This window comes from Prinia subflava, chromosome 9 (genome assembly GCF_021018805.1).
Source record: "Prinia subflava isolate CZ2003 ecotype Zambia chromosome 9, Cam_Psub_1.2, whole genome shotgun sequence".
Lineage (NCBI taxonomy): Eukaryota > Metazoa > Chordata > Aves > Passeriformes > Cisticolidae > Prinia > Prinia subflava.
In genome coordinates, this window is record NC_086255.1 from 15,787,734 (window position 1) to 15,808,810 (window position 21,077).

General features: G+C 39.8%; 2 protein-coding genes across 5 annotated transcripts in view; one reads left to right on the plus strand and one right to left on the minus strand.

Annotated features, from left to right (window-relative positions):
• MYOF (myoferlin) overlaps window positions 1-872 on the minus strand; it is a 61,902-nt gene extending 61,030 nt beyond the window's left edge. For 3 of the 4 annotated variants that reach the window (XM_063405619.1, XM_063405621.1, XM_063405618.1), the window contains exon 1: window positions 659-872. In XM_063405619.1, coding sequence (XP_063261689.1) covers window positions 659-746 — 88 coding nt within the window. In that variant the 5' untranslated portion in view covers window positions 747-872. The remainder of the gene's footprint in view (window positions 1-658) is intronic. The other variant, XM_063405622.1, reaches the window with a different exon arrangement.
• Window positions 873-2,381: 1,509 nt separating this feature from the next.
• CEP55 (centrosomal protein 55) lies at window positions 2,382-20,308 on the plus strand. The gene is made up of 8 exons (XM_063405631.1): window positions 2,382-2,805; window positions 4,597-4,884; window positions 7,103-7,147; window positions 7,909-8,047; window positions 10,057-10,370; window positions 11,397-11,468; window positions 12,084-12,209; window positions 12,682-20,308. Exons 1-8 carry the CDS (start codon window positions 2,629-2,631, stop codon window positions 12,886-12,888), a joined length of 1,368 nt encoding a protein of 455 aa, XP_063261701.1. The 5' UTR covers window positions 2,382-2,628; the 3' UTR covers window positions 12,889-20,308.
• The last annotated feature ends 769 nt before the right edge of the window (window positions 20,309-21,077 follow it).

The following is a 21,077-nucleotide window of genomic DNA, read 5'->3' on the forward strand; positions in this document are numbered from 1 at the left end:
AAAATGCTAATTTTATCACAGTTCTTCTCTGATTCTCTGTCTCCCATATATAACTGATGAGCAATGAAAGTGAAAAATAGTTTCCTTGTAAGCTTGTAATTAAATAATCTCAACAGGCAAAATTTTGATGTGCAATTCTGTCTGTAAAAACAACAATAAAACCCAAAATACCCAAACCAAACTAAAAATCAAACACCTTCAGAAATAGTACCACTGTTTTTCAATGTACTACTTGTAACAACAATAAATCACATTTTTATTGTATGTGTGTGACAGTGAGCAGTGCCTGTTCAAAGTAATCAAGATAGGAATGATTTTCCAGATGAAAAACAAGGTGATCTTTCTTCAATATCAGAATTAAAAGTTTACACAATTCACACAATTAGATTTGTTTTTAAAGCAACAGGCTAATCCTTTGGAAACACTTGTAAAATGTGGATCCTGAAACAGAAGCACAGCTGGTCAGAACAGACCAATGCGCTCCACCCAGTTCAAACTTCATTCAGGTAACTCCTGTCTCTAATTAAAAAGTCTTCCCTAAAATTATATCAGATGCAATTTCAGGAAAACATATTTTCCCAGATTTTCAAATGCTTACTAATGGCAATGTGTTTTACAAAACTTCTTCCCTGACTACATTTATGACAGTTTTGCTTACCTTTAAAAATAACAGAAACGATAGGATCTGGTTTCCCAAACTTGGTTTTAGGGATATTGGTAGCAGATTCCACAATCACCCGGAGCATTGTTTCCCTTCTTGCCTAAATGTTGACTACTACCGAAGGAATTAAATCTTCAGTTTCACAGTTCTTAACTTCTGGACTGAAATGCTAGCAGGAAGAGGAGGCAGGGAATTACTGGTTTACAGCAAAGGAGGTCTATGGGTGGATCTATGACGGTCTAGCTACTCAAAGCTCTGGAAAAAAAAGAGTCCTGTAAATTGACACCAGGTTCTGTCTTGCTGCACAGAAAGAGCTCTGGCTAGCGAAATCCTGTAACAGAACAGGCACGCTGCAAAAACTCAGATTGCTTGTTGCTGCTTTTATTCATAAACTGCGTGAAAAATCCCTCGTCAGAAACCAAGGCAAGAATAAGCATTAAGCAACATGAACATTAAGCACGGCTCTAGAACTCGAGCTAAACCACATCTGCCTCTCGGTATACCAAGGTATGAAATTTCACGACGGCTTGTACTTTTTTTCTTTTGCACGTAATTTTTAGCACTTCATTATTCGCAAATGCTTTTGGTTTGTCTCCGTGGCAGCCTAGTCACAAACTGGCGATGGTCCCAAAAAACAGTGTAAGTCCTCCCCCTCCTGTTGTATTCTGGAACGACACTGCAGCTTCCTCATGGCACAGCCTGGACAGAGTAGATTTCTTGAGGAATTATTGAAATATGTATCCAGAACTAAAAATTTAAAAATATTAAGGATATGCGTGCAAAGAAATTAAAAGTTACAAGATCCTCTGCATTGTTTGGAGGCATATGAATGTTTCATCCTAACACAAACACTCCGGTAACATGAACTAGACAAGCACAAGAGCTCTGAGCTCCCCCGTGCTCAGCGTTAGTCTTTCTCAGCTGTGAGCGGATGCAAAAACCCGAGAGGTTCACGCTGCCACTGCCACACGTGTCCCCAAGAGGAGAGGAAAGGGGAAGGCAGAAAGATGCAGCAAAATGAGTCACAACTGAGCGCAGTTCAGCCTACTTTTTACATGGCCACCAGACCTATCCTAGCTTACTTTGTAAATTCTAAAATTACTATATTTGGGGTAGATGAAAGCATTTCTGGAGAAGGAAACCACGCGTGTTCAGGGAGGAACGAGACACGTAAGGGAGAGCAGTGAGCGCGCCCTGCAGACTCGTCCCGAGCAGCCCGGCACAGCGCTGCAACCGCCCGCACCCGCCGCCGGCCGAGCGCCACCCCCGGCCGAGCACCGCCGCTCACACCCGCCCTGGCGGGGCACGGCAGGGCCGGGCGGTGACAGAGGGGCGGTGACACGAGGGGCGGTGACAGAGGGGCGGTGACACGGGGGGCGGTGACACGAGGGGACACCGCCCCTGCCGCCACCGCCCCGCGGGGACCTTCCGGAGAGCCCGGAAGTGACGGCCCGGAGCCGCTGGATTCAAACTCCCGGAAGCGGCGCGGGCCGGGGCCGGGCGAGCCGCCGCTGCGCCGGGACCCCGCACCGGGCCGAGACCCCGCACCGGGCCGAGACCCCGCTCCGGGCCGAGACCCCGCTCCGGGCCGGGACCCCGCACCGGGCCGGGACCCCGCACCGGGCCGAGACCCCGCTCCGAGCCGGGACCCCGCACCGAGCCGGGACCCCGCACCGAGCCGGGACCCCGCACCGAGCCGTGACCCCGCACCGAGCCGGGACCCCGCACCGGGCCGAGACCCCGCACCGAGCCGTGACCCCGCACCGGGCCGAGACCCCGCACCGAGCCGTGACCCCGCACCGGGCCGAGATCCCGCACCGAGCCGAGACTCCGCACCGGGCCGAGACCCCGCTCCGGGCCTCGCAGCCCCTCCTGCGCTCTACTCCAGCTGTCGGAAGCCTTGTCCTGCCCGCTAGAAGGGATCGCTGCTCCGTAGCGCCTCGTTTGGTTTGTACAGGCGCCCGAAGATGATCGCTAAGACCGCCATAGATCGAATTATTGGCAAGGGCGGCCTAAAGTCGGGCAGAGCTGACAGTGGGCTCGAGAAGGGCGAGCGGGAGGGCGCTGCCTTGCGAAAATACACGGAGGAAGCGGCCACAGGCAAGGGCAAGATGACGGAGGCGGAGAGGAGCGGGCTGCTCCAGGTGAGCCGGGCTCTCCCCGAGCCAGCTCGGGCCGTGTCCCACGGGTACGGCACTGCCTCCGAGCCCCACCTTGCCTCTCAAAACCTCTGATGTCACGACTGGTTTAGTAGTGTTAGACAACTTAGACAAACTTTTAATTTCACAGTTTCATTCCCAGGTATTTTTTAACGACAGCTGAGCTGGTAAAATCTCACTCTGACAAGGCTGGGAAATACAAAGACTGGAGGCCACAGGTGCCAGTTAGTCCATTAAGATGTGTCCTCACGTCTCCAAGAGAACACGTCTTGGAGAAGTATTTTAAGCGGTTCCTGCAGAGAACTTTACGTTTGCAAACATTTGATTAAAAACATGCCAAAAAGTGCAAAGTCTTTGAATTGAATTATGAAGCTTTCTCTCAGCTATAGGTAAATGAAACTGCAATTGGGCCGCTACATTATTCTTCCATTGCAGCTAAAGAGCAGAAACTAAGACACTGCAAGGTATGGAAGCATCTCTATGTCTGTATGACTGTTCCACTCGAGGTCAACCTGTGGTTGCAAAGAGCTAAGTTCAAGACTTAACAGGTGACCTAGTCACAGGCTGTCAGGCTTCCCAGAAGGATGGGAAACTTCAGATAGACTCTAGAAAAGGATACAGCTAGTGTAGTCTAGGCATAATAATATTTCTAGGCCGCTTTTTTTAACAAAAGGGCTTGTCATGTGTCTGTGCCACAACATCAGCTGAGAATCCTAAGCCAAGGATGAGCTGGACAGCTCATGCACAGTTTTGGCTAAATTTCTTAGTGTATTTGCTGAGTCTGTTAGTGTTTGTTGTTTGCTTAATGTTGGTTGCTTAATACTGGTTTTCTATAAACTAGGAAAAACAGGTGGAAAATCACCATCCTGTTTGATATAGCAGACACTCTTTGGTGTTAGTACTTTAATTTTACTGAGCAGTGGTGTTCAACCACTCCCTAAATGAGGCTCTCTCAAATTCACTTTCGTTCAGTTTCTCTTTCTGATTACTTGATGCCAACATGCAGGATTTCTGCATCAGCCTTTCTCAGCAGGATTAAATGCTATCACATCTGAAGTTCATGCAGAGCCCCGTGGCATCTGAAATGCAGTACTAATTCTGTGTAATGATTATCTCTGCTGGGGGCCTACTGGAAAAAGAGTGCATGTTGATAATATCTACTAAAGCACATTTTGAAACTACAGGGTTGGATAATATGGAAAACAGGCTCCTTCTCCTGAATGCTTTATTATAACTCTCGTAACTCACTGTCATGTAGTTTGCAATGAGGCTCTGCTGCTTCCCAAAAGCTACCAAACATACTAAGAAATACACTAAGAAATGTAGAATCGACCTCTTTGCTGGAAGTGTTTTGGAGTTCTTGTACTGCTTTTAAGGCTTATATACTATTGTGATCTTTATTCCTAGGCAAAACTGAGTACCTACCAAGCCTTGGTTCTTTGCATTCTTTTTTTGTTTCATCTATTTCAGACTGGTTTTACTATCACTTGAAATATTTCAGATGATTGCTCCAATATTATTTGCTTTGAGTTAAAAGTAATGTTCTCAGCTAATTAAAGGCTAACAGAGAACTTTGAAAGTGAGCATCATGGAATTATAAAGTCACAGAATGGGTTGGGTAGGAAGAGACCTTAAAGATCTCCTAGTTCTAACCCCTCTGCCATGGGCAAGGGACATCTTCCACTAGACCCTGCTGCTCAGATCATCTCAAACTACTGTAAACTTGCTAAAGCATTTGATACATAGACTAACACTCCTTTATTCTGTTTCATTTAGAAAATACTTTCCCTTGAGAAAGAAAAAGAAAAATACAACCATCTTCTTGGAGAGAAGGACAGAGAAATCCAAAACCTGAAAGACAAGCTGAGGTCGAAAACCAAGAATAGTGAAGTCTCCTTATTACAAAATCAACTAGAGGAAAAAACAAAGGAAGCAGAAAGGAGAGAACAGTTACTTTGTTCTCTGTCAGAAGAAATTAACCGGTTAAAATGTAATTTATCTGCAGCCATGGCAAAATGCTCTGATCTTGAGAACAAAGCCAGTAGTACTTCTCAGGCATCCCAGGTAAGCACTGAAGAAATACTGCAATTGCAAATTGGAATTTGTGCCCACTAAGCACCAATACCTGTTATAAAACAGGAGGGTTTTAAATTTTCTTACAAGCTGTGTTGCATGCTGAAATATTCTTGTATGAAGAGAGATGGTATCCAGATTGAACTCTAAATGAGGAACAGTCAGAGAGCACACTTCAGGCACCACAGCTGGGGAGGGAATTCCCTCCTGCTGTATTGCAAGGTCCCTTGTTCAAGTTCACACACAGGTAGTGTGACCTGTGATACTACATGGGGTGAGCCACTGTTGCTTAGGCAGGCACTGTGCCCTTCTCACATTTGTGTGCTCAGTGAACAGACACAGTGAGAAGGCAGCAGTGATAAGAGACATGGGCCACTAATAGAGACAAACGAAGCTCCCCACCTAATTCAGCTTCAGTCATGAGAATATCTCCTCTCTGCTCTTATGAATCCTCATTTGTGTCTCAGTTGTTAAAACTACTTGTCGTTACTTTCTATGGCATCACCCATGGTAAGCTCTTCAATGTGACAAGGATAGGACAGGAATAATGAGTTCCTCCTCTCATGTGAAGTGGTCAGTGGGTACAGTGCCAAGCCTTGGCAGTGTTTACAAGTCCATTAAGGATTCCACGTTTGTTTTTCCACCCTGGCTCTGTCCTAATGTGCTTTGGAAAATGCAGTAGTATCTCTGAGCGGCACAGGGAAGTTGTTTAGGCACAAGTGCCTAAAAATAGGTGGCTGTAAGTCTCTCTTTGCCAGCTTTTGACCTGCAGATGGTGCTGGTTCCCTGCACTCTACACAGGAGTTGAGCGATTTCTAGAAATTCTGTATAGCCAAATACATAACAGAATATCTTCATCTACTGCTTTTGACTGATAACACATGTAGATATGGTACTTCTAATAATGCAGCTTATTGAGAAATACCAATTTAAATGCAATGTATTCATTTTAAATTTTAAGACACTTCGAACTTCATTGGAGATGTTAAAATGTATATTAAGTCAATAGATTTTCATATTTTTGTCAATAAACCACCAACATATGTATTACTTTAAAACCATACTTTTCTTTTAAATTTTAACTGATTTATCAACAGAGCACAATGATGTTTTGACTGGATGTCTTGGAGAATTTGAAAAGAAGTCTAGCAATGTTGCTTGAAACTGCTAGGTGGCATATGAGCCCTGAAATGGAAACAACAGTTTTATGACACAAGTTTGGGAAAGTTCTTACTGAGGCAGGACTCTGATGTTCATAGAAACAAGTTCAGTGTCTCTAAATGCTATTTTTATTAGGAAGTGTTTAAGTTTAATAAATACATTCAAAGTTCTGTATTTTTCACCTATAAATTTTATTGTAAATTCATGTTCTGAGATCCATAGAAAAATGATGGAAAAATTAGTTTAGATTTGGGTAGTAATCTACTTTTTTTTTCCCTTATTGAAGTTCCCTCTGACTTACACCTACACAATTTCATAACTACTTTGTATCACACAGAGAAGATACTGGTCAGAGTGGAAGAACTATGACAGTGTAACTGCTCTCCAGTTTTAGATGGGTCTCAATACGTGTACATAAGTCATACTCACTGCACTGGGGATCTAGTCTCAGAAAATCAGGCAGTTTGTCCTTATGCTTCCAGCCAGGTCTGCATGGTTTCCCAGATGTTTACAGTCTTCCTGAATCCCAGGGAAGCATCGAGGTTTCTGGCTTTCCCCAACAACTCCTGGATGTCTGGCTCATTGCCAGAGGAAAAAAATAGAAGAAACATTTACCTCTCCTTGTCTACTTAAATAATACCCTTAAATAGCTTCATTTTTCAAAAGCTCTTTGAAGAACACCCTTCAGAACTTCCAAGACTGAGAAATGCATTATGCTTTCCTTAGGAAATGTTTTAATGTAACTATGAGTTGCAGACTCATGGAATAAATTCCATGTAAATCTTTGTCCCATATTTTGCAGAAGAGTCCATTTTAATTATATGAAATGGCTTTCTACATAACTTAGATCCTTCAAAACAAACCCAGCAACCAACTATAAAGACCTTTAAACACAAAAGGCACATCTGTTTTAATTTTTAAATGCACCTGTTTTAATTTTTAAAATATTCTTGTGCTATTTATGTGAAATTAACTGTTGTACAGGAGTAGCTTTGCTGTTCCTGCCATCTATTTTAAACAACATTAACAAGTTGTTCTTTGTCCTCAGGAAGCTGCAACAAACAGCACTGAAATTGAAAGACAATTGAAAGATGTAAGTTTCCTGTAAATTCCACACACCATCTGTATTGAGATGCAGAAGAATGTAAATTATCATCATGTACATTTTTGGGTAGTATGGGACCTCAGAGGGTATGTTTCTCTCTAAAATATAATTCCTAAAATTATTTTGTGACAAGGCAATAATTTAAATTTAAAAACCCAGAAACTTGCAGAAGGAAAAATTAAGATTTCCATCATCTTTGAAAAACTTTGCTTGGAACATCAGAATAAAGTGGTTGCTGACAAATCAGGACCCTCTAGGAACCTGACACAGCCTGGGATAGCATGAGGTGGGATCAGAAACCTCCTGAGGTCCCTTTGAAACTGAATAAGTCTATAAGCCAAGCAGCTAAAACGTCCATGTCCTTGTTCTTACAAACTAAATTGCAATGATACAGTTTTATTTTTATTCCATTTTTAAGGTCTGTTATTTTATATTTTATTTCATATTTGAGATTGAAAAGTTAATTCTTCATGATCTAGGCATGACTCATGAAAGACTTTGTGCTTAAAGTCATTTTCCCACTGCTGCAGTTTTAACTTATGCTCAGCATCCTGAATTAACTTGCCAAATGAAGATGGATTTATTTATTTATTGTACAGATTACTACAATTTGTAGCAGACTTAACTAGCTTGTCTTTAAACTGTCTAATATGTAACTTCTAATATTTTGAAGACATAAGAGAAATACTTTTAAAAACGGATTAATTACCAGAGACTTTTTTGTTGTTCTTCTGTTTCTTTTTATGAAGGCTCTTGAGAAAAACCAGCAGTGGCTACTGTATGACCAGCAACGGGAAGCATATGTCAGGGGATTGCTTGGAAGGATCTTTGAACTTGAACAGAAGGCAGAAATAGTTAGCCAGCAAGAATCTAAATCAAATTCAGAAGGTATTAACTTTATTTTTACCCCCACAAGTGATCCAAACCATAATTATCTACAGAATACATTTTCTGAAAAAGAATTATAGCACACTTAAAATCAAGACTTTGGTCTCAACACTTTGGCTGCTTAATGGTAAAACTTTGTTAAATAATATTTCTCTGCTTCCTCTTATCTGGCTATGTTACTTGACCAACAGTACTTCCTGTTCTTATCCACTTCAAAGATGGTTTTTAACAGCCTTGACACTCTATTAGCAACCTCTCTGTTTGTGGAAAGCATTGAGGCAAATAGATGTACATCTCCCATCCTTCAAAGTACACTTTCAGTCGACATAATGGAAGCATTAAGGATTTATTAGCTAGGTGTGGATCAGATTTTTTTAAATTTACTTTTTTCAAAATAAATATTATAAAAATGACTCAAGATTGCCATGTTCTTTACTCACCTGAACAGTTGTTAACAGGGCAAGAAAGCCTGTGATAGATTTTGGCACCTCTCCAAAGCAGTGTTTCACAATAAGAATCTGGTCACCTCTAGCTCATTTCCTTGCTGTGCAGTTCCTCAATAAGGCACACCCTCTCAGTATTACTAAAATTAAAATCATACTGAGCAGAAGAACTAGAAGGCATTGACTTGCTTTTCTTATTATCAAATTATTAATTTCATACATGTTGCAACTGATCTGCAAGGTAAATTCACTAAACAGAACTAGCATCATGTGGAGTAAGAGCATACCCACAGACTTGCCATTAATAATTCATGGGCAGTGGCTCAGTTTCTGTATTGCTGTTTGAATCTTTCTGGAAAACAGTGAAATATCATCAGAACCTTGTTTTGGTGCTGTTCAGAAATCTGTGAACAGTACTTTTGGAGGGAGGCAGACTCAGCTCACCCAGAAATGTACCCCAGAGTTACTGCAGTCAAAGCTTTGCCAGAGGAGCAGCCAGGAGACTTGAAGGCAGACTTGATGTCAAGGTGTAAGAACGTTCCTCTCTTCAAGCAGCTAGGAAGTAGCAGAAATCCAAGTTTCAAAGAACCTAGCTATTCAAGGAAGGATATATGAAAACTTTTTCCAAGGAAAAACTTGGCTTATCTCTGCGGATGTCACTGCCTATAAAGGAGTATTGCTCATGAGAAGGTAGGGCCTCGTTCACAGCTGAGGGAAGCGAGAACAGCCAAGCAAGGAACTCTCCCTAGTAAATTACACTTCGAAGAATCAGGTTAAGTCTTCAATAGGAGAAGTATAAAAGTCACAAAACTTAAAGTGCCAAAAATCAGCAAAGCCCATGAGATTCTGCATGCCTCGTTCTGCTTTCAGATATATTTTGTATTGCTCCTGAGTTTTTGCAGTCTGCCTCTTAATTTTTTCTTACTTATTAAACTTTTCTTGGGTCAGCAAGCAGGAATTTTCTAACCCTGGTTTAAGTAATAGTTGCTACCCAAGAAGCAAGCATTTTTAATCAAAAGATCTATTCTAGTCTTTTATATTTGCTATTTAGAAGAAAATTATGGCATACTATTTGGAAAAGATGGTCTGCAAAAGACAGTGGAAGGTCTGGGGATGGTCAACAAGGTTGAAGTAGAATCTATCACATCCCCAAGGGTATCTCTGGGGAGGGAGCAATGCCAGCAGCTTGGCTAAAGAGCCTAAAAGTGGAAGTAGGAATCCAGTGTCTTTGGGTCAGATTCCCATCTGTCAGTACAATGCATGAGGCCTTAGAAGAACTGTGTTTTCCAGTAAGTATATTGGTAAGAGAACTTAATGTATTATAAATACTGAAAGCTGTTTCAACCGAAGTTTAGTTCTAATCTGAGCTGTGCAATAGCCTACTATGTCAGTTTCTATTAAAAAGCCTTAAAATGCTGTGAAATGCTGAATGTTAAAATCCTTAAATGCTAAAAAAAGCGCTAAAAATGCTAAAATTATGCTTAATGCTTATGCTTACCTTAAATGCTGATTTTTAAGTGGATTTTTTTTTCACATTACTAACTCAATTATTTCTGACTCATCAAGGTCATCTGCAAGAGGAAAAGCAAGAACACTATGACCAGCTGTTACTAACTGCAAAGAGTGATCCTGAGACTGAAAGACGCAGTATGACCCAGCTGATAGCTGAACTTAATGAACTTAAAAAGGCATATGAAGAAACACAAGGGGAAATGATGAGTTTAAATGCCTTGCTGCAGTCACAACGGGTTGCTGAAATGAGGACTCAAGAAAATGAAAATAAAATTAAAGAGAAAGCACAAAGACTAAAACAAGAAAATGAAACTATCAAAGAACAGCTCAGAGAAGAAAAAGAAAAGTCAGAAAATCTTTTATGTCAGGTAAGTGGATGGATTTGGAGGTTTGAGATCCTAAGCAAAGAATCAATAGACATGAAAATTCATAGTTAATCAGAATGGACCACCCCTCTCTCTGATAACTGTTCTTTACATACATATAGACTTATGTCCTTGCGGTTAAAACTGAATTGTTTAAACAAAACACTTCTTCTTCATTTATTTCCCTGGTCTTAAGGGATACAAGAGAGAAGGGAGAAAATACTGAATTGATTCTAATATAGTTCGTCCTTGAGACTAATAGTAAATTAGAACGGGAAAGCTAAAAATTCATTTTATCATGTGTTCCTAACTATGGAATACCACTAATATTTCACTAATATCACCTGGCAGCTAAAATACAACTGGTATTTGAAATAAGAGAATAAATTTTACTAGACACCAAAGTAGGCCACAACCACAACAACAGTTAAGCTCTCTAAAGACAGGCTGGTTCTCACTGGTTAATAATGATTAAAAGATGTTCATTTCATTTCATTTCATTTCATTTCATTTCATTTCATTTCATTTCATTTCATTTCATTTTTTGAAGCTGAACAACAGCATTATCATAAAAGCTGATACATGCTGACAGCAAAGGATATTTTAATGTATGCATTTACTTAATGATTATAGTACTTTCTGACCCTTAAACTTGTCCTTTTATATTAAAAAATGCATTGGTTGTTTTTATTAACATCATATCATGTTAGTGCAAACATAGGTTTTGTGAGTATATTTTTTTCAGCATCCTGGTAATCACCTAGGAGGTTTCAGTTTTCAGTTTCTTTTTTTTAACAGAAACAGCATCTTGCATTCCCCCTTCTAGGTGCAATAATAATTTCTCACTAGGGTTTTCCTTGGGGAAGTAGCAATTTGAATTGAGTTTGGTTCTTGCATAACAGGCATACATTTTCTGTTGGCATTGGAATGTAAGAGTTTGCTTCCATCCCATTATAAATTAATTCTTTTTAAGCTTATTAACTGTTGTATGTGGAAGTTGTTTGTTACAAGTGTTCATCTGCCTTGTAGGTGCAACTTCTTCGTAAATCTTTGCTCAGACAGGAGGCAGAACACACAAGAATAACTTTGTTGGAACAACAGGTACACAGTTATGTGCTGAAGTGCTGATATTTAATCTGTGTTAAGCATAAAGTCCTAGACTAACTTAATATTTAAGAATGATTAGGATATTAAGTAAAGCAATGCTAGGCATGAATATTCAACTCTGCATAATCTCTTGATGCTTTCAAAAATTTTGACACATCTGTCAGGAGGAAAATCTGTAACCTTGTACTGATCAACCCTGATGCTATTTTCTCCACAATCACTTGTTCAACAGGTAAAGCCTCAGATAAGGCACAGGAAACATTGTAAAACTAATCACCTAATTAAAGTTTTGTAATATATTTTTGATATAGTTATAAAAATAATTGCATTGCCGTTTTTTCTATTTTCTTTCTTTGAAATGGAAATACCCTCCAACCAAAATAACTTTAAACTGCACCTCTGCTAAAGGAGGTTTTAATAACTGGGCATGTGTGAATTTCACTGTAATGAAAGCAACAGCAATTTTTATTTTTTCATTTAAATTTTCCTTTTAATCCCATTTTAAGATGTTATTTCAGAGCAAAACTGACTTTAAATATATAAATGGGAAACATTCCTCCCAGTTTGTACTAGCTTTGACTTTGATTTTTCACTTTGTTGGGCTGCCAGCTCCAGATCTGCACCACAGACCTAGAGAATGGAAAGCTCGATCGCCAGAACCTGAAGCAGGAGTTAAACCACGTGCTCAAGGAGCTGCGCAAGGCCAAGGAGAAAATCACGCGTCTGGAACCGCTGGTATGTACTGAGGAACCTGCAGGTGGCTTTGGTCAGGGGTTTTGCATAAACATCTTCTTGCTTTGGGATCCTTTTTCAAGCATTGAGTAAGTGTCCCTCCATCCTATAGGTCTGTTTCCCCAAGGTGCAGAGCCTTGTGCCAGCCAGGCAGTGCTGTTCTCTCCAGCAAGCACGGAGCAGGAGCACTGCAGCAGGAGCTGCAGAACAGTCCTGGTGCTGAGCAGGGAACACTCTGTATTTTGTATCACAGTGTGTGACCCAGTTTGATCTGTTGCACCATGACAAAACTGCAATGTGCCTCCACTCAGACTTGCTGCTGGTGAACAGGGCACAGTCCTTAGTGCCGTAACACATCCAAGGCTTGTGTGCCATCAAGCCTTAATACATTTTCCTTTAATCAAATACTAATTCCATTAGTATCTGATCAGTTCATGCATGCCCCAGTCTTACAGTGTAGCTCCTCCTTTTCCAGAAACTCCGGGAATCTGGACATATGGGATCACAAGAAGATTTGCAAGCTGCATTTGACAAGAAGCTGACCACATATGACAGAAGTCCTCCCCTGAAACATTCCAGCTGCCTTGATGAAAGTTTTCTGGAGTGTCCCAAATGTAAAGAGCCATATCCAACAAGCCGGCACAGAGAATTGCTAGCACACATTGACTTCTGTACAGCTTGAGCTCCAAATGGACCTTCTGTCTTTGCTTCATGTATGCTGCCAATATACTTGGCAAAAGATCTTTTAAAGCTTTTTTCTTTCAGTTGTATAAACCACAAAATGGTAGGTCAGTTCCACAAAAACAGTATTACCATTATAATTTGGCCTCAGTATTTTACCTCATGTTTTTGCAAAACAGCTACTGCATTTTCTAACTGCAAACAGAAATATTTTTAAAATTGGGAATATTTTAAATAGTAAACTACTGACTTTTTCTTTTTGCACTATTAAATGTAAGAATAGCACAATTATTGTATCAGACTATATTTTAGTTTTGGTATACTCCATTCTTGGTTGTTGAATCCTGATGATTGTGCTTGTACCTTAACTGACAAGAATAGCTGCAAAAGATTTTTGGCCCTTGGAGGTGCACTATATCTATTTATTTATACATGGTGTGTGTATATATGTGTAGTGTGTGTAGTATATACATACATGGGTTATATATCATATGTATGTGGAATATATCAACATCTCGATACATAAAAACTCAGGAGGGCCATGTTAGATCTTCGCTGCTTAAGATTGATGTTCAAAACTTCAGTCTTAAGTAGCTGATTATCCTTGAACCACCATCAGGGGTGACTAAAATGCTGACCAAAGTTTAATCTCAGAAAAAAACAACTTCCAGCAAACAAACTTCCTTGGTGTCAAAGAAAGTTTGTATTTCAGACAATGTCAGAGGCCATTTTTGAATTTTCAATATAAAATTACGCTGAATTAAACTTGTTTTGCTGCTGTGTTTTAGAGGTTAAAGTTGGGAAATGTCAGTAATTCAACCTTAGATTTGACAAATGACCCAAAGTGCAGTTTTTTAACAAATTACTCCAGTGGATTTGAAGTGTCACTGTATTTTGGTATTAATACAAAACACAAGTTAATAACAAATTCTGGCAACAAATTAGAAACTGGCAAAAAAAAATCCCTCATGGATTTGCAATTGCAGTGTTATTTTTCTCTAGCACCTACTGTAAACTTGAATGTGTTGTGAGCATTTTGTTCCTTGTGTATGAAGTCTCAACAAGAAGTTACTTGCACGGAAATTATTAAAATAGGGAAAATTTACAAAGATACACTAGTTAAGAATAAATTTGCTCATTTTACAAATTTGTGGTTTGCTAAGGACACACAAGAACTCAAGGTGTATCTTTCTCTGGCCTGCTGATTCTGCTAGCTGGTATCAGCTTTCTCCACCATGCTTTGCTGCAAAACTGCATTCATTTACTCCATAATGTTCTCCTTAATCCCTTAAATCTTATTCTTAAATATGAAGATGTTTTCCAAGTTATTGAAAATAACTGATAGTATCTAGTGATGTTACTCTCAATTAAATCCGGTGTTCTTGAGACAGAAAATATTAAAAGGTATTATCTTCATATCTGAAATATCTCTGCCAGATTTATTATATTAGCCACTCTCTATCCACTTTTCAATTTCACTGGCTATGACTCAGGCAATCTTTGTATTTGACAATTTGCTCAATTGCTAGCAACAGGTTTTCTGACCAAAGATATGATAAGCTAATGAGTAAAACAGAAATTGTGCTTCAGAATCTCCAGGTTTTGCCATGAGGGAAATTGTCTTAATTTCATATAGTCTTAAAAACCTTTTAGTCCAGGAGAATAACTATGCTCTTCATTGCAGCCTAATAATTTTAATCTCTAATTAAACTACTTTTGAAAGTTTAAGGTTGTCTTTTAACAACACCTTAATCAGCTAGTATTCTATTCCCAGCTGCATACTCAGCATAGTTTCTGCAAAAGGAAATCCTGATCTTTTATGTATTATAAATGAAATAGGTTTGCCTACTCCAGGTCAGCACTCTTCAGTAGTTCTGAGGCTTTCTTAAATTAGCAAAAAACACTTCTACATTAGAAACTGGTACTGTAGAGGAAGACTCAGAAAGTTCATAATGTGATAATATAAAAAGTTTTGTTCATTCCACTTTTCTGAACTTTAACAATGGATTTAGTCCTACCTGATAAGTATTACACCTAAGCACAAAAAATCCCCATGCTGATAAACTTATACAGGTCATTGTTGTGGTATATGTTGCAAAATACCAAAATGACATTCCAGTGAAGTAAAACGCTTCCTTTAAAAAGCAGACCCACAAATACTATTGTCATCACCTACATGTAATTAAAACCAGCTATAAAACTCCAACTTCATAAGGTATGCAGATCATATCACTGCTTTTTTTCCATTCCTTAGAAGCTAAGAAATCTCAGATTTTTTTTTCCTGAAAGCTAACAAAGGAGATCTGCTGCTCCTCTCTTTAGTTACATGTGGAAAAGAGAAGCCTGTGCCTAATGTGCTCGCTTTGGTGGTAAGAATTAATTAGCTGTAAGTATAGTTCTTTGTAAGGCAGGAAGCAACAGCAATGTTTTCATCACTTCAAGCACTTTGGTTTACAATTTCAGGAGCCTTTTTCTGTTATGTCCCTTTCAAGTAATTGAATTTCAATCTACTAGAAAGACTGCGTTATTGGAAGCTGTTGATCTTCCCAAGGGAAGCTTGGGGGCTAATACAGTGGTTTACCAATAGTAGCATATTTATAAATCCCAGCTTTCACACTGTTCTTTTTAAACAGCAATTAAATGGTTTTGATGGAATGATGGGTGGCTGGAAAACTGTGGAGCTAAAACTCCACATTTTTTTTCCATAAGGAGAGCTGCTTGTGAAATAGAAACTGAAAGATCTCTGTTATTTTTCTTAGATCCATGAATCAACGTCTAATACTCTATTTGCTTGTGTAGCTTTAAGTCTCAGTTTTGATAACCATCTTTCACATGGTTATGTTGATTTTGAGTACTCTTGTACTTCAAGAACAATTCAGACTAATATGAATATAGTAGAAGTCCTTCAGATTTCTGATCAAATTCATGGAAGAACCAAGCTTATCCAGTCTAGAAAAAAAACATGAAAAGTGACAAAAATTCATACAGGGGAAAGAAAAATAAGTCTTGCAATGCTCAATGAGAAGAGTAACATGTTCAAAACTGCAACAGAAAAGGAAAATCTTTCTGGTGGTTGGAGTAGATGAGCAGTGAAGCACATTGCTTACAGAGGCTGTAAAATGTCCACCACTGGAGACTTATGGGGACACTTACATAACTACCTAAACCATCCCAGATGAAGCTGCCTTGGCTCAGGGACATCAGCCACTGATTTCTCTCAGTGCCTTGAAGCCCTGTTTTTAATGGCACATAAAGACCTGTGAGGAAAAACAACACAATAAGATTTAAATAAAAAAGCCACAATGGTTCTTCTGCACTGACCCTTCATCTTCTTTAATGAAATAACACTACATGCTAAATTAGGAGCTACTGCACTGAAGTCATTAAAACAGCTTAATGTCATGTTTCTCAACAAGAAAATTACTGGTATTCCTATGTCTGTATGAACTTGTAGTCTAAGCAGACATAGAATACTGCTTCAAATCAATACTTGCACTCATGCATCACTATCCTGCTGAAAAACAAGATAAATGCCACAAGTACAACTTGATGTTACTTAATTCCTGATTATTGGGAAATGCATCACTCCCACATTGTTTTAACAAACAGCACCACAGTCCCTCACATCCAGCCCCCTTCAGACTGGAACAGAGTTCCCCACCAGTAATCAGGGACAGATACTCATTTGGTGGTCTCTATGACCAACCAAAATTTTCAGTATTTTATACCGAATTATTAGTTCCAAAAAAGATAGACCAAGATAAGATGTTTCAAAATATCCTGTAAGAAAGAAGCCTGGGACCTTATCATGGTAATATCCAGATGTCTTCTTGATGGAAGATGGAAGTTTAATTTCCCTCATCAATTCAAAACTGGTGAATGTGCACACTGTGCCAGTGAAAGTGACAGTTTTATCCATGTAACAGGCTTGACAGGGTCGGTATTATCTCATGCCAACTAGACAGAAAACTCTACAGCCTAGTTAAGGCATACAGGCTTTCTCAGTTTATAGGAAGCTCCAAGTCACATCTTATCAGTCATCTCAAATGGCCACTGATAATGAAAACCATAAACCGTGTGGGAAATAACATGAGTAGCATTACATTAGGGAAGCCAGAAGGGTTTACAGCAGAATTTAAGGCATTATTTGAACTTTCATTGCTTTTACAGGATTGATTTTTCTGTTTCTCGAGCCCTAGCTCAATACTAGCTAAGGAAAAGCCTGACAATACAGACAGATGTTCTTTGCAGCAGACAGGCACTGTAGACCTTAGTTCAGAAATACGTGGCTTTTCAAAGTAAAGCTGCTATCACAATTTGGAGCTGAAGAACCCCTGTTGCTCCCAACAAGTTACTCTTCTAAGATGAGACACCAGGGAAAGGAAAAGGATGATTCTCCCTAAACATAATTAATAAGAGCATTCTTTAATCACTGGGTTCTTGACTATGAGAGGAAACAATGGTATCTGTGATCTCTGCACAGTGTACAACCCAGCAGACCAATGTGTTCAGGGAATGTCTGAGTACATCTCCTGAGCATGAGAGGCTGGTGACAAGTTTCATTTGTAAATCCTTCAGAATAAATTCACCACCGTTTTTGATTCGATGTCTCCACATCAAAGCTCATTAGCAGGAATGGAAGTAACCTTATGCACACCTGAAAGTTAAGCAAAGGTCCAGTGGCACTTTAACATCCAACTCTGCAAAAAACTCACTCAAGGTCTCAGTTCCTTGGTAAGAGTGTTCTACCAGATCCTGCATTGTCCAAACAAACCACTCTGATATTCTGTATTCACTGATCAACTCCCTAAATCCATGGGCTAAATGTGTAACACAGTTTCCAAACCTCATTTAGTTATAAGAGTTTAGCTGGAGCTGAGCCACTCTGGTGAAGCTTAGTTAACATGCAGCAAAACAGAAAACGTGGCCATCCAGGGGAAGTCTATGTTACATGAATTACGTTCTTAATTTGCACTTGGTTCAGAGAGAAATCCCTTCCTTACTGCAAGCCAAAATGCTGACGCTGGCAAAACTTCTGGTGGTTTTAATGACTAAAAGCTGACCCAGCTTTTATTAGAAAGCACATCTGACAGTGTTATTGGCAGCTCTGCTTTTGGCTGAGGCCTTGGTCAGTAATGCTGCTGCTACAGTTTGAAACTATGGCGCCACTGGCACTTATCCCAGGAGGCATGCCAGCTTCTGATGGGTACTGACCACAGCAAAATGAGACTTCCCAGAAGAAACAGTGACTTGCTCATGTCCCAGAACAAACAGGAATTAGTTTTTGACATGATGACATAAGTGAAGCATCTAGCTATTTTCAGAGGACACAGGAATGTGTGAGCTTGCTTCTATATGTAAACAAACAGATGTATTTATATTAGCACCAAAAGTTTAATACTGTCCCTCACATATTGGTGTAAGCACTTTGGCTCACTAATATGAAAGTATGAAATGGGTGAGCAGTTAGAAAACTTCCTAAAAAACAAAATCAAACAGACTTGTATTTGAAACATACCTTACAATGGTATAAGAGCTTCTAAGCACAGGATTCATAGTATCTAGAAGCAGAACAGCTGCAGTGTGATATGTAAGAGCAAAAATGAAAATAGAAAGCTAACCTTGGTTGAAACTTATGATAAAAATCTTGTGCAGACATATGAGTCATCTACAAGCTTGCAACCTCTCTTGTGAAGACAGATATAACATCTCTAATGAAATTAATTTACATCACTTAGCAAACATTAAATGTGCAATACACCTGTTACAGAAGTCAGTGCTATTTACCCAGTGTGATACAGGTGCAGAAAAATACACCCAAAGACTTAAAACACCAATCTACATGCAAGAAGATGCATAAATAAGGCAAAAACCTTTACTAGATCATGTCCAAATGGAACAAGAACTCCCATGTCCCAGACTCACCTACCCAAGTGGTCCCTCTCTCTGGGGATATTTCTTAATGCTCAAGATATAAAGAAGCTGATCAATCCCCATCTGTCACGACAGTTCATGGTTTCCAGGGGAACAATCTGAAAAGCAGAGCTTGACTAATGGTATCAGGTAACACAGCCCTTATCTGAAACAGAAGTCCAAACCTTGGGCTCTCATTAGGGATGAGGAAAACACCCATGAAAAAAGAAACAAGATTATTCCCTGCTAGGTTAGGCAAACCTGCTCCACAGAGGTCTCTGCAGCTTTCATTTAACTTAGAGCAATGAAATCTGAGCTGACTCCATGTTTGACTCTGAGCATTAAAGCAAACATAGGTTAAAAAAAATTATATAGGTTAAGCAATCCTAACAGGTTTCCAGGCATTCTGTTAATCACTTCCTTGTCACAATCACGTGGTGCACATACCACACACAGCATCCACCTATTACAGTAAACCAGAGTAGCTCCATGGAGGTTACGACTCCTCTCTTCCTCAGATTTCATGTTGTGATGGTTGCTATGATTAGACCTACCCAACTGCAAATACAACTTTTGTACTTCATGGGAGGGAAACGAAAGTTACTCTTCTAGATAATGGATCCATTAGACCCATGAGTAATTAGACGATTTTTGCTCCTGCAAGGAGCCCCCACTTGTTTTATCAAACCTGATGGAAACGAGCATTTTTCTTCACACCTCTGCTGTCCCCAGTCACAGGATTTGGTAGACAGGTCAGTGTGAAGCTCACTCACTAACAGCACACTAAAAGCAGCATTTTACTTTGGTTCTCATGAGCAAACCACAGGTTTATGTCAAGTAAGGTTCTCACTCACACCTAAGGACCAAAGCTAAAGGTGATCCTTTCTAAAGAAGATCAAAGATCTACCCAGACACTTCCACACATCATCTCATTTTCAAACCTTCTTCTCCTCTGGCACTCCTTTCCTGACTAGATGTATCTTCATTTGTTCAATAATGCAGCTTTGGATGCTTCATTCCCTGTTTCCTTTCCACTATTCTGTTTCAAATATGTTTACTTTTACCCTGAATTGACAGGACCAGATTCTAATTTAACTTTCCACTAAGCTAAAGATTTTCTTCATCATAAAATTTTCATTATTCTGTGCTACCATTTCCAGCTACCCCACCTCCGCTCTCCCTGTCCTCTTAATGCCTCCCAAGTTTTCACACAGGTAAAACCAGACTATTAAAGAGAGCTCTTTCCCAAATCCCTGCTGCTGTTTAGAGCTGACTACACCACTACTACTGCCAGCTGCCCAGAATTTTGAGGCTAGTCCGTCAGGCTTTTAAAAAGTCCCAGACCTATGAGGTTGTGGCAACTGGAAGGTCTTGCTATATTTCAAGATTCACTAATCATTTTAAAGAATCATTTCATAGCAGAGCCAACATAAATTGTGGCTAGATATGCCAAGTGTTGATCATAAATACTAATAAAAAATCAGTAGGTCTATGAAATTTACTGAATTTTTTGTAATATGGGCGCATATTTTTTCTCCCATAAAATAATGTAGAATATAGAATCTATATCAAGACACTTGCCAGTCACTTGTGTTGCTTGCTGAAAAAAGCCCTAATTTCTGCAAGTTTTCTTTATTGTCTTCACCTGAGTTCATAGCCCATCCCACTTAACAGCAATTGTGCCCATATTTCATACAGCCATACAGGACCGTATTTCATATATTTCATACAGGAGTAGGCAGGAGCATATCATCCACCTGTTTAGGCTGCCCTGCAAACTCCTCACTTAATGAGACTGCATAGATAGTTAGAACTGCTTATAGCTCAGGAGAAAACATGCTAATTGAAATAAATGCCAATTCTGCACAGGGAAAGACGTGGGAAGCAGTCCAGGAAAGATGTCATTCTTGTCAGTCCTCATTAGGAGATTGCCCCTTCAAAGAAGCGAGTTTCTGGAATCCCCACTAATCTGGAATCCCCGCTAATGCCGTTGCGTAAATGGTTGATGGCAGGGTCACGCCCAGGGTACTGCAGAAGCACTCCTGTCACCTGCTCCCCGTGGCACACGGGTTTGGAATAACTCTCACCTAATCAAAAGGTGTAGATCCACACGCTGAGCCTGTAAGTGCACCCTTGAGTGCCTGCACTGGCTCTCAGCCAAATGAATTCACCCAGAGCTGTCCAAAGTTATACAGCTGTTTATATACTTTATGAAAACATTTTATCTCCTTTTATGAGACATTATCTGCCTGTCTGTGACAATTTACATGCTTTACT

Coding starts and splice junctions, on each gene's coding strand:
- CEP55 (XM_063405631.1), top strand. CDS start 2,629: ATGATCGCTAAGACCGCCATAGATCGAATTATTGGCAAGGGCGGCCTA. Junction 4,885..7,102: donor GTACTTCTCAGGCATCCCAG/GTAAGCACTGAA, acceptor CTTTGTCCTCAG/GAAGCTGCAACAAACAGCAC. Junction 12,210..12,681: donor TCACGCGTCTGGAACCGCTG/GTATGTACTGAG, acceptor CTCCTTTTCCAG/AAACTCCGGGAATCTGGACA.